General features: G+C 37.0%; 1 protein-coding gene across 1 annotated transcript in view; it reads left to right on the forward strand.

Moving 5' to 3' along the window:
• The window catches only part of LOC140145241 (4-hydroxyphenylacetate decarboxylase glycyl radical subunit-like), a 32,773-nt gene extending 17,192 nt beyond the window's left edge, over window positions 1-15,581 (forward strand). Inside the window, exon 3 of the mRNA XM_072167010.1 lies at window positions 3,066-15,581. Within this exon, the coding sequence (XP_072023111.1) occupies window positions 3,852-7,712 (3,861 nt within the window). The 5' untranslated portion in view covers window positions 3,066-3,851 and the 3' untranslated portion in view covers window positions 7,713-15,581. The remainder of the gene's footprint in view (window positions 1-3,065) is intronic.
• The last annotated feature ends 467 nt before the right edge of the window (window positions 15,582-16,048 follow it).

The following is a 16,048-nucleotide window of genomic DNA, read 5'->3' on the forward strand; positions in this document are numbered from 1 at the left end:
CTGCTGAGATACATTTTTCTCTTGGAAATTCAAAGATTGCATTACCCCAGCAAACACAAAACGTTTTCGACATCATTCGCAAAAGGTTATAAAAGGTTGTCAGAAAACGTTTAAATGTCGGGTTATATATATGGTACATTAATGGTATAAAACGTTTTTATAAGATTAAATAACATTTGTTGGTTATTTACTACACAGCAAACACAAATGTTTTACAGAAAACATTTTAATGTCGGGTTATATAAAGGGTATAAAACGTTTTAATAACATTCCAAAAACATTTTTGAAAACTTGGTACAAATCATTCTAAACAGAATGTTATTTTGGGGTTGAAAAATATTTTGCAAAAATGTTTGCCCAAAATATTTACAAAACGTTTTTAAAATGTTTTCACGACCTTTATATAACCCGACATTTAAATGTTATTAAAACGCTTTGTAAAAAACATTTTAAGAACATTTCTGTGTTTGCTGGGAGCAAATATTTTAACATTATGTTATTTAAGTGTTGACAAAATATTTGGCCAAAATGTTTGCAAAATAGTTTACAATGACATTTCAAAAACATTTTTAAAATATTGTAGTGTGTTTTCATAGCAAACGTTTTAAAACGATTTCATGACCTTTATATAACCCGACATTTTAATGTTATTTAAACGTTTTTACCTAAACCAAAACCCAAAATATAACATATTTAAAACGTTTTAAAAACGTTTTTGTGTTTGCTGGGACTTTTGTTGCAAATTTTGGTAGTATTTTGCGGATCCACATCGCATATCCAGCTTCCTGAATTCTTACAAGAACATGCATCATCGCTAGTTCCAAGTTCTGCTCTGTATATCCTGCCATTATTTACCATATTCTGTGGGCTCCACTCCAGGGTGTCAAAGGCAAGTTCATCATTTCTTTCCTTTCTGGAAAGAATTTCCCAAACATCCTCAGCAGGGACATGGGAAATTTCGGAGTTAGAAAAACCCATAAAGTCAGTGCTATTGAGCATGTTGAGAGTGGCATGATGACTAACAGAATCCATTGTCCTGTCTATTGTCCCATCCATTGATCAGTGTATTGATTGATTCAGAGGTGAAGTCCAAGATGGTTAACTGGTATGCTATTTACACACTATACAGTATGAAAAATGAGCACAATAATCACAAAATATCAGCAGCTATATTTCAAGAAAATGCACCATAAGAATCCCGAAGATAAGATCTATATGATGGTAGTTGATAGATGACTTAAAATATTAATATTATATCGAAGGAAACATCAATGATTATCTGTAGAGAAACTCAGAGACATGATTGTATGCACAGGTCAACTGGCAACAATAACCATGGAAACGTGGAAAAGTCATACCGGAAATGATATTGCAAAGAATGTGTCTAAGGGTATAGGTGTCAAAAGCCAACTCAAACACTTTGTTCCCGATAGAGTTCTCTTTCATTCTCTTTATTGAACTTTAATTCTACCTTATTATTACAAAGTTACGGCATATTGGCTTGGGAAAATACATGTAAAAGATATTTAGATACAATTTTCAAACTCCTAAAAAGAGTATTAATAATTACTGTACAACTACCTAAAGTATTTGACAGTTACTTCGTCACACAAGGAAAGCAGCATGGATGCTACACAAGAAATACTAAGGATTATATAATCTGTCAACTAATTTTGCTCATAAAACAATACGAACAGCCGGTCCTCAAATATGGAATCAAATTGACAAGACCAGCAAAACATCTAAATCTTTTACAAACTTTTGGTCTCAAATTAAAGCTAATATTTTGTCAAATTACATTTAAGCCTGTAATTTTTATACCAGATACCTTGTATCATTATGCCTTTAATAGCCATTACAAATAACAGCTTTCTTGTGCGATGAATTTTTTTTAAACTAAATATGCTGGGAAATTCATACTAGGTGTAAAAGAAAGTTGAGACAAAAAAAATAAGAAAAATGCAAAAAAAAAAAAAATTGAAAAAATGTTTCAAAACCTGATAACTCCAAAAATAAGATTTTTGACCTAAAAAAATGTGACGGTGCGTCAAAACAAAAAAAAAATCAAAAATATACTTCCACACTTTTTTTACAAATAATAAAACACACATTCTGCGAAAAATTCATTAAAATCCGTCTTAAAATGTCCTCAAGCTACTATTTTGAAGGCGCTAAAATGCAAAAAATGACAAAAATCCTAGAAACATCTAGAAAAACCTTTTTAATTTTTAATGCAAATTAGATGGCAATTTATAACATAAAACATGTAAAAGAAGCAGGCACTTGATTTATTACAATATTTTGTGAAGATAACATGATAAAAGCTTATTTGCCTTTTGAGATACAGTTTTTTGATTGTAAAAATGTTATATATCGCCACTTGAAAAACAATAAAATACATAAATAAAACATTTGATCGCACAAGATGCTTCACTTCAAATTGCAGTTTCTTGAGAACCCTAAGTGCAATTTTAGGAGAATAAAAAGTATATGAAAGACAAAAGTCTGCTCTTTTACCTGGAATGACAATGAAATATGACAATAAATGAGTGTTTTTCCTGCGCTTCTTCCCTTAATACTTAAAGCAAAGGATTTTTTTGTTGTTGTTGCATGTTTACTTGATTTAAACTGCTGTATTTATTTTGTTTGATTGTTATGTGTCTAAGGGTGTCGTCATGGGATGCTCGTTTCAGGCCATCTGGCCTCTTGAGTTCCTCCCCATTCAAATGTGTATTTTATTCGTGTATTTGAATGAAATAAAGAAGATCGTCGTGAATGGAGGAAAGAGGATTAAAAGGACGACCTGCTTTCATCTGATTTCCACTTAATTTATACATGCAAATAATAAGCCCTGTAGCTCGTCTTCTCTGGGCCGTTGTTATGAGGTCTATGACTTATGTGAATAGTCGAATACTAATCTTATTTATTTTATTTTACCTTTTGTTCTTGCGGATTGTTCACCATTCTTGTCAAAATGATCATAATCCCTCACTTAAGTGTAACAATTACACAATATATATATATATATATATATATAATTGGGTTTTATATCTATGTTATTACAGGTATACAATTAATCAGCCCTAGCTGAAGAAGACTGACACCTGCTTCCGATGTTCTTACTGTGACGTACCTTGTACAGACACTGAGTTAGCCTACATGTTCTGTAGTTACACCCTGAACATATATTGGGAGAATCATTCACTGTGAAGTGCCAACTGTCGGTTGGACAGATACAATACTTAAGACGCATGTGTACACCCCGTCTAATGTTCAGTCTGTAGTTGCACACTCTACGTACCATCTTTAAACGTTCAGCTTCAAGCTACCTGCATAGTTTACCATGGTTAAGAGTAGGACTACATTTAAGTAGAGAGAAAAGACATAAACTGCCAAGACGATCGGTTCACTAAGGATCATTGATAAAAAACAATCTAAAGATGTTTATTGAAGGATTACGTTGCAAATAATACAAAATTAGCATATATATATAGCTGCTGTAAAGGTCTGAAAAGTAAGAATAAATGGATTTGGTTATTAACTACATTACTAGGCAATTAATTTACCATTTTCACTGTTACATTACAAATCTAGCTTTTTGTATACATGTAAATACATAAAAGCTGCTAGAGACAAGCGCAATTCTTCAAATTTTCTGACTAAATTAAACAACGTCTTGTTTGCCAACACAGTCAAACGATCTCATGATCGATCACGCAGTAAATTATTAGAACTGACGATAACTACATACAAGAAAATTCAAGTTACGTTTTATAAATTTTCTCTCCTCACACATGGAATGTTATTTTAATTTATAAAAATAACATCATCCATCAGACACAAATTCAAACATGGCTTCAAGGCTTTCCCTTGAAGGAGGCCGCATTCTCTTAGAAAATGTATTTAGCCACATGCAACGAGGACTCCTCTACCCATCTCCATATGCTTGCTTCGTTACCTATTGGCGGCGTAAGGATGATGCCTACGGTGACAATATCACCAAAAATGACCTCTCACATTTGATGAAAGATCTTCGCACAGAGATCCATGAAAAATATGGCAAAGCACACACCACAGCTGTGGTGGGTGTGAATTTCTCATTGTGGACAAAATGGTGTGAAGAGGAAGGAAAGGAACCACCGGTTGGCATGACCTTTAAATATGAAGAAACCTTGATGGGCAATATACCTAAATATAAAACCTCCTCAGTCTTCAGCCGAGCCTCATCTTTTGTGGACTCCAAGGGCGACCTCTGGTTTCACATAAAATCAGACAAACGGGACCATATCCCTCGCGTCCAGCAATATATCCACAAATATCTCACTGAGAAGCTAGACATAGTTTGCTCTGACTGTGTTCACCAAGACGTGAACACCAGGTCCACGAAGCCTGACAGATCAGATGGAAAAGTCTTGGGGAGGCGTTTTTCGGAGAACCTAAACAACCCTTCCGATCCAATCAACCTGGGAAATCATACCGTTATTGGATATGAGGATATGAACAATATAGGTGGCTCATTTGCGTTGGCCCAGCGGTTGAACATCAACTGGGCACATATCCATGCCAAGACTGAAGAGGGGATAGAAGACATGATTGGGCGCAAGGCTAATGATACTATTATTCCAATACAGGATGACCGCACCCACATAAAATCGGCAAGAGTCCGGGATGAAAATGGTGACACCACATTGGTCCTCCGTCTAGGGCTGCCATTTGGATCCTCGCCATATGTTGACGATAGAAATCACCCCATAGGCCCCAAAAATGATGAAAAGGGTGTATACTTTGCGGGATTGACGAAAGACGTTAAGGTTCTGGAAACCATCATGGACCAAATGATTGGTGAAACAGAATACTTCATGCAGGATCGCCTATTTGACAATCTGAGAGCTGATTTCGGTGGCTTCTTCTACATTCCTTCTTGCAAAAACCTCAGACTGCCATTAAATAAATGGTATGGTGATTGGAACTACTACCCAGGTATTGATTGGCAACGGGTGAGTCGTCATTTTAAGAAGCGCTCTCCTAATGGTGTTATGTTCTACAATCACAAAGACTATTTGTTCACCATGGCCACAGCGAAAAATGAAGACAGGGAGAAGTTGAACCCACCTTCCTACCGCATCCTTGCCTTGCTGGCCAACACCTTTTTACTTTGGCAGGACAGCTGGTATTTCAACAGAAAGCAGGAAGAAATTGGTCACCTGAAAGACTATGTGGCAGCAGAATATGGCCCTGAGAAAGCCGAAGAAGTAATGGCGCTGTCAGTCGTGGAGCGCAAGGGCTGGGCCACAAAAATGACCCTGCGCCTCAGTAGCAGCACCAAATATGGCTTCCGAGGTCAACGTGAGATCAATGGCAAGGCGATAAATGGTGCCAACACATTCCATATTCATCCACAAGAGATTATCGTAGGTGGGATGCCAAATCTCGGCCTTGGACAGGGCCGTTATGTAATGAAGTACCTCACTGAAAAAGAATCCATGGAGGGCTACCTGAGAAATCTGAGTGAGGCCAGTGGGGTTGGCCATGTAGTGCCTGGTCATGAGCGGTCACTAAAGCTTGGCATATCCGGCCTCATTGATCAAGTTCAGAGGAAACTAGACATGACATATGATGATGATAGCAAGAGGAATTTCTACCGGTCAGTGATTTTATCATTGGAAGGTGTGGTCGATTATTGCCATAACTATGCTCAACTAGCTGACCAAATGGCCTCTAAATTAAAACCGTGGACACAAATAGAAACAAGAAAGAACCTTATGGAGATCAAGGAACGCATGTACAAACTTGCTGAAGGAAAGCCAGACACCATGACTGATGCTCTTCAACTGTTGTTTACAATGCACGTTTGTCTGAGCCTGAATGGCGAGCCTTGTGGCATTGGTAGGGTAGATCAGATAATCTATCCATTCTACGAGGCAGACTTTGCTGCAGGCCGGATTACTGAGGCAGGAGCCCAGGAAGTGATGGAGGCCTTTTGGATCAAGCTAGGGGAAAAGGTGCAACAGAATCGTATGATGATAGAAGATCACCAACCCACGGGCAACCTTGCCATGGGTGGCGCAAGTGGTCCTTATGTACAAGGGGCTGCCATCAACCAATGGGTACAACAGATCACTGTGGGGGGCACTGCAGCTAATGGAACATTGGCCTACAACACGCTCACCAAGCTTGCCTTGCGTGCATCCAGACTGCCATTGAACGCACCCTGCCTCTCATTGCGGGTCAGACAGGACATGCCAGTGGAATACCTAGTAGAGGCCGCCAAGGTACTTAAGACGGGTGGTGCACACCCAATATTTCTGAACGATGATAAACTTATCCCCGCACTGTTTGCCAGTGGTAGTAGTGTGGGGGGTAATGCGGCAAATTCCTCAAAATGGAAAAGTGACGTCACCTTAGAAAGTGCACGTAACTATGCCTGTGATGGTTGTTATGAGCCCCAGTTCCCAGGTGAGAACTGGTTCACGTTGGGAGGGTTCTCTGCCCTCAACCCACTGGAATGTGCGCTCAATATGGGTAGGCTCTATGTTACTGCTGGACCCACTTATCTTTTGGGCCAGAAAAATTCATTCACATCTCGTGACGTTAAAGATATCAAGCGTTTTGATGATCTTGTGGAGTTGTACCGAGAGCATTTCCGCTGGTTAATCACCAAGTCAATCAGCGACCAGGTTGAATTGTATGGTGCTGCATCAAGTGTTTGCCCCTCGCCCCTGCTATCTGTCATGATGGACGACTGCATTGAAAGGGGTCGAGACATCTATGGTGGAGGCACAAAGTACAATATCTTTGCCCCTTGCTTCTTTGCCATACCAAGCGCCATTAACTCTCTGTATGCTATCAAACACATGGTGTTTGACTCCGAAACAGCAGTCATCACATTGCCTGAGCTGGTACATTGTTTGACATGTGACTGGGGCTATAAGATGGTGGAACCCCTGTTCAGCAGCTTGGTAGGTGGGTTTCGGTTAGAGTTAACAGCTGAGCGCTACAAGCGCCTGCGTGAGGTGGCGTTATCACTCCCGCGCTTCGGCAGGGGTAACCCTGAAGTAGATGATCTGGGCCAGGAACTGCTAAAGATAATTGCGGAAGAGACGTTGAAAGTATTCAGGGATCCAATTAAACCAATAGAAGACAATATGGCCCGTTTTTGTGAGAAATTTGGAAGCTGTAATTCTCCATTTGGCTTTCAAATTCAGCCAGGTGTTGGTAACTTTGAGAACTTTGTGGATTTTGGTTACCAGAATGGAGCCTCAGCTGATGGACGTCGGGCAGCTGAAGCCATCTCCTCTGACCTTAGTCCTGCTCCAACACCTGATGACCGTGAGCCCAAACAGGCCACAGTGCAAAATTCCCCCGGCTTTTGTAAGGTGTTAAAGGGATATAAAGGCGAGGGTGTCAACTGCTTCAGCGATGGTGCCGCTTCAGATTTTAACATCGACGAAAATTATCCAGAGGCTAATCTAGTCGGTGCCCTCAAGGCATTCGCCAATGGTGAAGGCTCGAACATTATGACTGTGACATGTGCTTCTTCTGACACACTTGATGAGGCCCGGAAAAATCCTGAAGCTTATGACCTGTTGCGTGTGCGTATGGGCGGCTGGAGTGAGTTCTACACGGCCATGTTCCCACATAACCAGGAACAGCACCGCCGTCGCCCTCACAACGTTCCTGACCAACAGATTCCAAAGTCGGCTGAAAAATGATTATATTACGCCTCCACTATTTATAGTGGTTGAGCACTTTCGACTACTTTTGGAGTAGAGGCTGTGCTGGAATGGCTTGGTTTGTCATGATTCTGACACCACAGAATGTATATACATGTATATGTATTTCTGTTAAGTTGAAACCATGACAAATTATCCGTCTGATGATCGGTATACTCAATGATCGTAAGTGAGGATAGGCCGTGAAACTATTAGTAACGGTTGTCTTTTCCAGAGGTCTATACTTTGAATTTGTTTCTTCGCTCACCTGTAATGGGTTTGAGCACTTTTAATTCCAAAGTTAGTCATCTGACAAATAATACTTATTATATTACGCCCCCACTATTTATAGTGGCTGAGCACTTTTGACTACTTTTGGAGTAGAGGCTGTGCTGGAATGGCTTAGTTTGTCATGATTCTGACACCACAGAATGTATATACATGTATACGCATTTCGTTAAGTTGAAATCATCTGATTTGAAGGACCTCCCGCACCAGGTGGGGGTATTATCTGTCTTCACGATTCAAAACCTTGACATTATCCAAGTCAGTTTGGTGATTAGTTTCAGTACTGTGTTCAGATATGACTGATGGTGTCCTGCTGGGGGCAGTGGACTTATATTCTTTAAGTATCTGTCCCAGTTGTCTTTCAGACTGTCCGATGTAAAGATTTTGTGCATTCGGGGCAGTTTAGTCCGGCATATGCAACCACAGCGTTTTTCAATTGGAACTGGGTCCTTATGTTACACGAGGATTTTGCGAAGTGTCGTGTAGGGTTTGAAGCTGGTGGCTACCCCGTAGGTTTTGAAAATACGCTGACATTTTTGCGAGATGCCATCCAGAAAGGGTAAGGTGATGAAAGCCTTGTTGCTTGGTTGAGGAAGGTCAGATGTCATATATATAATATACGCTAGATTGGTAATGTAACAGTGATAGTGATAATAAAAAATCTAAAAAGGACCAATTTTCATGAAATCGCAACATTTCAAACGTCCTCAGTTTTTGTCATAATTCAGTAGACATATGGAGGCTTATGTGGCTGATTTTGCAACAAGTTTGTGGGTTTTAATTCTTACATACGACGTGGTTAAACTTTAGTGTTGTTAAAACATGTTATTTACATATCACGGGTATTACCTCTTATGATAGTACAACTTACAACAAATTAAAGACAAAGCAAACGTTAATTGCAATGTAAATATATATGTGTGTACCAGTATAGTATAGCTAGTCACTGTTAATTTTTAATTACCCTGCCATATTAATCATTCCTCCTTTTACCAAGTCATTTTTGTAACACTGTTTACCATAACCACCTCAGGAGCACCCCAGGTGCTTTTATTAAGCACCCGATACGTATATGGCTATCAATGGATAGCTATGGTCTTACCCTTTACATTGATACTAAAATAAATGAAAGTTTGAGGCCCATACTAGTAAGAAAATAGGTCAAATACACAAAAAGGTCAACAAAGTACTGTACACAGTCTATTAGGGTGGCAACCACCCCTTCCCCCTACATCTCGACTTTGACGGGACACCCTGACCCTGGGGAATGTTGTACCTCCATATTGTTTTCGCTAACGTGACCGGAAAAGATGAACTTAAAAAATCTTAAACTCTAGAGGGTGCTAACCACCCCCTTGTTAAGAGGAAGGTTAATTTGGTAAGGAACGAGCATAGTAGTATGACAAAATCGATTCGAAATGGGCGATTTTAAATCGCATGTTATACAACCCTGAAACGCGAAGCCTGTGAGTACTTTTGAAATTTAGTACAAAGTTCGTATTTTTGCAATTATCATGTAGTTAGCAGTTAATATAAATCATGTGCCGTGTAAACCTAGTGCTTAGTTTTTTCTTTAATTGTATAAGAATTTCACTGTAACTTTTACATCAGGAAAGTACACTTTTATGACCCTGATAGAAACATGTACATTTTAGTCCGATATAAAAATGTATGTAGCATGCTTATTTGTAATTCTTATAAGGCAATAATTCCATTATAATTTCGATTTTGTGGGATATTATGAATACAAACAATGTTGACTTAACTGGGTCGTAACTTGTTTCCAAGTTTTACGATATGGATAAAGTTTAGATATTAACAGTAGGCTAATTGGTTACTAACTTCGTGTCTCACTAGAGAAACACTGCATAGAAATAAGTATTAGTGTTTGAACTATTTCAACATACAGGGATTGTGATTGGTCTAAGCAGCCAAAAAATCGAGTTTCATTATCTTAATCAATATATTATTGAAAAATACGTAGCACTTTGATGTTTTGCACAAGCTTTTTCTCCAATCATATACTTTGAAAACTCAAGAACCACAGGACCTACAAAAGTTTATCTGTGATATTTGAATTCTTTTACATAATCGCTATGAAACGAGTCAATGCAATTTTTGCCAAAAGCTCACTACCATTCGCAAGATGTTGTGAACTACCAAATCGCAACAGTTTAAAACAGTTGCTAACCTTATCAAGCATTCTTTTATAAGAAATAACTGGCCTCAAAAAGAAACTTATAATTTTTCACAAGGTCATATCTTAAAATCATGTCCATAAAAATTAACAAAAATTACACACATGATTACTTCAATACTCTTCTCTAAACACATGCCAGCAACCAAGCAGTTGTCTAACTGACACAGCAGTAAAATACATTGACACGGTACAGCTTCCGGGACAACATTCACAGGCGAATAATAGGAACCCCAGCAAAAGAAATATGTGAGAATGCCACAAGTAAAACAGTGTGTAACGGTGCTGCTTCTGCTTTTCACACACTTTCTTCTAGAAACAGGTCTTGTTCCACCCTATTCCATTTACTCACAGATTTTTTTTTGTGTTGGGTGCCAATTATTAAATTGTGCTGTGAATGTGGTCCAGCTGTTTCATGTCATTGCATTTTGCTGCTGTGTCAGTTGGACAACTGTTTGGTTTAATACTGACCAGTGTTTAGAGTAGATTATTGAAGTAATCCTGTGTGCAATTTTTATTCATTTTTATGTACAGGATTTTAAGATTTGACCTTGTGAAAAATTATAAGTTTCTTTTTGAGGCCAGTTTATAACCACTGACGTGTAATTATACGCAGATGTCTCCAGTGGCTTGGTGATCTCTAATGTGTTATTTACGTGATAAAAGTTCACATTATTTTGTCAAACATTGTTGAATCAAAATGCAACCAGGAAAAGGTGCATCGGTATAGAAAACACAATTATAACACTAATGTAAAATAACTTTTTTAACTAATGGATGAAATATTGCATGCTTGATCATAATCTCTGGACATGGTAATTTTCGTGATCATACAGTCCTGATGAACATCCAAATACTGGCTATTTTCGGCTAAATAATTCTGTCGTAACTATACACAGTAAACGATTCATTGCCTCCAACAGTTACAACTACTAAAACATAGCCATCAGAAGGGGGAGTGTCAGATCAATCACATAAATAACACACACTGTTTTATCCATGAAACAACATAATCACTTTTTAGCTCCAAAAGATTTTTAGAATGTTGAGATTTAGCACGGACACATACAGACATGCCATTTATTTAACCTCAGGTACCATTGAAATGAAACGTAAATAATAGAAGATTTTGGCCAAAATCACATTTCTGACAATATATTCCGTTTGATTGAAATATATGATACCAGCCATTTTTCAGCCATTGGTGTCACACTTTATTTATTAATTGGGCTCATTAAGCGCTATGATTCTTTTCTGTATGCTATCCGGACGATGCATTAACCCCATTTCTGAAAAAGTTGTCTTTGGTCGCGTAAATAACACCCTTGCTCATTAAACTTACATTTTCGATTGAAATATATATCAAATTATATATCAAATTAAAGAACTCGGTGATATCTTTCACAAAAACGCCACAATAGTAATATAAGGCCTTTAATAAAAACGATACACGAGAAAAAGAAAACAAAATTACCAAATTGTTCTATTATTTTGGGACTTGACAATATACACATGTAATATCGTCGCCTGTATCACATAATCACGTATTTGCATCGTATTTTGTTTAAAATATGGATGCTTTCAATGCTTAATATATGTTTCGGCGTAATAAATCTTCCTTTAATATAGAAACAAAAGATAGCACAACGAATTTTATTAGGTAAAGCGATGACCGGTCCGAAGGTCTCTATAGTGTCATATCTTCATATCTTGTTTTGTGATAGTAGGCCTGAATTTTCCAGGACCGCCACAGGAAAGTAAACATAAACACAAATAATTATGTGGATGTTCTTGTAATTAATTTTGAACATATAGTTTGTAGTAGACCAGTAGACATACCATACCATAACGAATTTTATTAGGTAAAGCGATGACCGGTCCGAAGGTCTCTATAGTGTCATTTCATATCTTGTTTTGTGATAGTAGGCCTGAATTTTCCAGGACCGCCACAGGAAAGTAAACATAAACACAAATAATTATGTGGATGTTCTTGTAATTAATTTTGAACATATAGTTTGTAGTAGACCAGTAGACATACCATACCATAACGAATTTTATTAGGTAAAGCGATGACCGGTCCGAAGGTCTCTATAGTGTCATTTCATATCTTGTTTTGTGATAGTAGGCCTGAATTTTCCAGAACCGCCACAGGAAAGTAAACATAAACACAAAAAATTATGTGGACGTTCTTGTAATTAATTTTGAACATATAGTTTGTAGTAGACCAGTAGACATACCATATATTAAACTGTGGTAGATGATCAATAATAATTGCGTTCATGTTCTTCATATAATTTACTTTAGAACAATGTTGTTTTTACTGTATACCCAGCTAACACAAAAACGTTATTAAAACGTTTGGTAAAAGGGGATGTTTTAAAAACATTTTAATTAAACGTATCAACTTAAAATATATTAACAATTCGTTTGTTGTTTTAAAGACGTTTGAAGATGTTTTCAACAAACATCATTTTTCAAACCTTTCTGAACTCGACATTTAACGTTTAAATATCATTTAAAAAATATGCAAAACGTTTTTCAAACCCGTCTGTGCTCAGACATTTTAACGTTGTTATAACGTTAATGGTAAAATGTTCGAAAACATTTTGTGTTTTCATGGTACATCATTTTTTTGTATCTCTTATTCTTCAAACTGTAAAATAGAAAATGTAAACAAACTGTTTATTTATTTAAAAAAAATAGTCTGGTTAGTAGTTAATAAAATAGAGTTAGATATAGCTTGATAAAAAAATGTAAGTGTTCATTTATTACTTCCTTATGGAAGCTTAAAAGTGCCATCCTACCTGGCGAGATGGCGAGCTAATTTATGTTGATAAGTTGACAAATTAGCCGAAGTTAGTTGACTTAAGGTAGATGTGTACTCTCAGACATGCATGTAGTAAAAGTGCCATAACTGTGTAAATTATTCACGCAAGACATATAAAAGTATACATTTTTATAAAGGCAAGACATCAATGAATCTCAATATAAGTACAGTTTTGATGTAAAAACAACAATAATGAAGAAAATCACAAAAAAGTGAATTTTTGGCCATTTTTTGTTCGGTACATCGTAACAAAAAAAACACTCTTTTCAAAAATTTTTGTTTTGCTTCTTTCTTAATCTTGAGGCACCATTCCAAAAACAGTTTTTTTAGTTTTTTGATATTGGCCTTATTTTTTGAGATATTGGCCATATAAGGCATCAAAATGAACTTTATAAAATTCACGCCTATTTGCACAAAATGATGCCTAAAATCGGAGATAGACCAAAATATAAAAAAATGAGAAAACCGTTTCTTAAGTCGATCATGCTTTTTTATGATGCGCATAATTGCTTACCTATAGATGCTGTATTTATTGAGTTATCGTGTACCTTTTTTTACCGAGAAAATGAACATTGAAATAAAGCCCATTGAAGTTTAAAGTGGTCACATTTTGCACTTTGATTGAAGCTTACAGAATAATGCAGCAGTTCTCGTTTTTCTACCTTACATTGCGTGAACATCGGGTAAATCCACAGCCCCTTGAGAAGTTTGGGCGAAATCTATTCATATCTTGATGTTTAAATCGGGGGAAATAACTTGAAAAAATTCACATTTTATCAGCTAAAACGGAGCCATTTGACCGCTAGGTTTTTGTGAAATCAGTGCTTCCGTGGTGCTTCCTTAAGATGCGCCGCGCATGCAGATAAGCGTTGCGTATGCGTAGCGTATCTGTGCGTTAACAAATAGTACAAAGCCACGTTAAAATATGGTTTTCGTCAGAAGTATGGCGATATAAATTATCTCGCCATATTTTCAGGGAGTCGACTTGACAAGATTATTAAGGTTGGTCTTAACCCTGGAATTATGGAAAATTTCGGGCCTCATCACTGCTAAATGGTTGATCTAAAGTATATGAAGACTGTAGTGGAAGATGTGCTTAAGTGCCAAAATACTACTACTGAGAAAATAAGGCTCAATGACAATGACGATGAAGAAGAAGATGATGATGATGATGATAATGATTATTATTATGTACTACATGTAGATTATCCAATCACCACCAACACAGATGTTGTAGTGTTTTTGCATCATCGTCATCATCATCATCATAGTCATCATCAACATCAACATGATTATAATGCTTACGATAATGACAATGATGATGATGATAATGATTATTATCATGATAGTGATGATCATCATGTACTAGATTATCCAATCACCACCAACACAAATGTTGTAGTGCTTTTGCATCATCATCATCATCATCATCATCATCATGGTCATCATCAACATCAACATGATTATACTGCTTACGATAATGACAATGACGAAGATGATGGTGATGATTATTATCATGATAGTGATGATCATCATGTACTACATGTAGATTATCCAATCACCACCAACGCAAATGTTGTAGTGTTTTTGCATCATCATCATCATCACCACCACCATTATCATCATTAGTGAATTATATTATATACACATTAAAATAAAAATATATACAAAAGCAATGTCATTATGATCTTGACTAGCCTCATTTCACACTGTACTATATGTGTACAGCAGACCGTCTGTAAGCCTACTGAAAAACAGAAGTAAAAACATTCAAATTGCCACCATCATGGTGATCATCATGGCCAATGCCATCATCACCATTACTATTACCATTATCGTATGAAGTCAGTTATGCTAGTACTACCGGTATATAAAATAATGGATCATTAAGGTAAACATGAAAAACAACATGATTCTTGAAGTAGGCCTACTGGTCATTATCATGGTTCGGTCAACATCATTAACATGTTTATTATCATACAGATTATCATGGTCATCATCATGATCATCATTATATTAAAAATGCTTAGGATTATAAAGACAGTGATGATGATGATGATGATGATTATAATGCATATTATTAAGATTGTTGTCATGACAGTGATGATCATCAGACTAGGCTCATTTCAAAGAACTGTAAAGCTTATGCACTAAGTAAACACATTAAAATCTGCACCATTATGGTGATCATCATGGCCAATGCAATCATCACTATGGTCATCATTGACATCATGATCATCATTAAATATTAAATGCTTAGGATAATAATAGTGATGATGGCGATGATGATAATGAAAAGTCATAAAAAATCAGAAATCTAATCATCACCACCGTCATCATCATCATCAGTTGATTATATGGACTAGGCATTAAAACAAATATGTACAAAAGGAACATCAATATGATCCAGAGTAGGCTCATTTCACAGAACTATAAAGCTTATGCACTGATACATTATCATCAACTTCATTCTCAACAAACTGCAAATATGTTTTATTTTACACATAAAAACACTAAAAAACGCTGCAAATAATATAAAACAGGACCAAAATATACATTGGTATACATGAAATGGGTAAAAATGTCTTGATATAGCCAGCGCTTGGCACTTTCCTCTGTAAGATCCGGGTTCTCTTGTAGAAACGGGTGCAGGGTGTCAGTCCGAAACGTCCTTAGTCCGAAACGTCTTCAGTCCGAAACGTCGTCAGTCCGAAGTGCAAATTTACTATATCTGGGGGTTCGTCAGTCCGAAAGTCATTTTAGGTTCGTCAGTCCGAAAAAAACTTCGCTAGTCCGAAAATACAAAACACGTCATTAGTCCGACACTTCATCAGTCCGAAGTCTTCAGTCCGAAACGTCTTTAGTCCGAATCTGAAAAGCACGTCTTTAGTCCGAATCTGAAAAGCACGTCTTTAGTCCGAATCTGAAAAGCACGTATTTAGTCCGAATCTGAAAAGCACGTCTTTAGTCCGAATCTGAAAAGCACGTCGTCAGTCCGAATCTGAAAAGCACAGCATCAGTCCG

The sequence above is a fragment of the Amphiura filiformis genome, unplaced genomic scaffold, assembly GCF_039555335.1.
Source record: "Amphiura filiformis unplaced genomic scaffold, Afil_fr2py scaffold_180, whole genome shotgun sequence".
NCBI classification, from domain to species: domain Eukaryota; kingdom Metazoa; phylum Echinodermata; class Ophiuroidea; order Amphilepidida; family Amphiuridae; genus Amphiura; species Amphiura filiformis.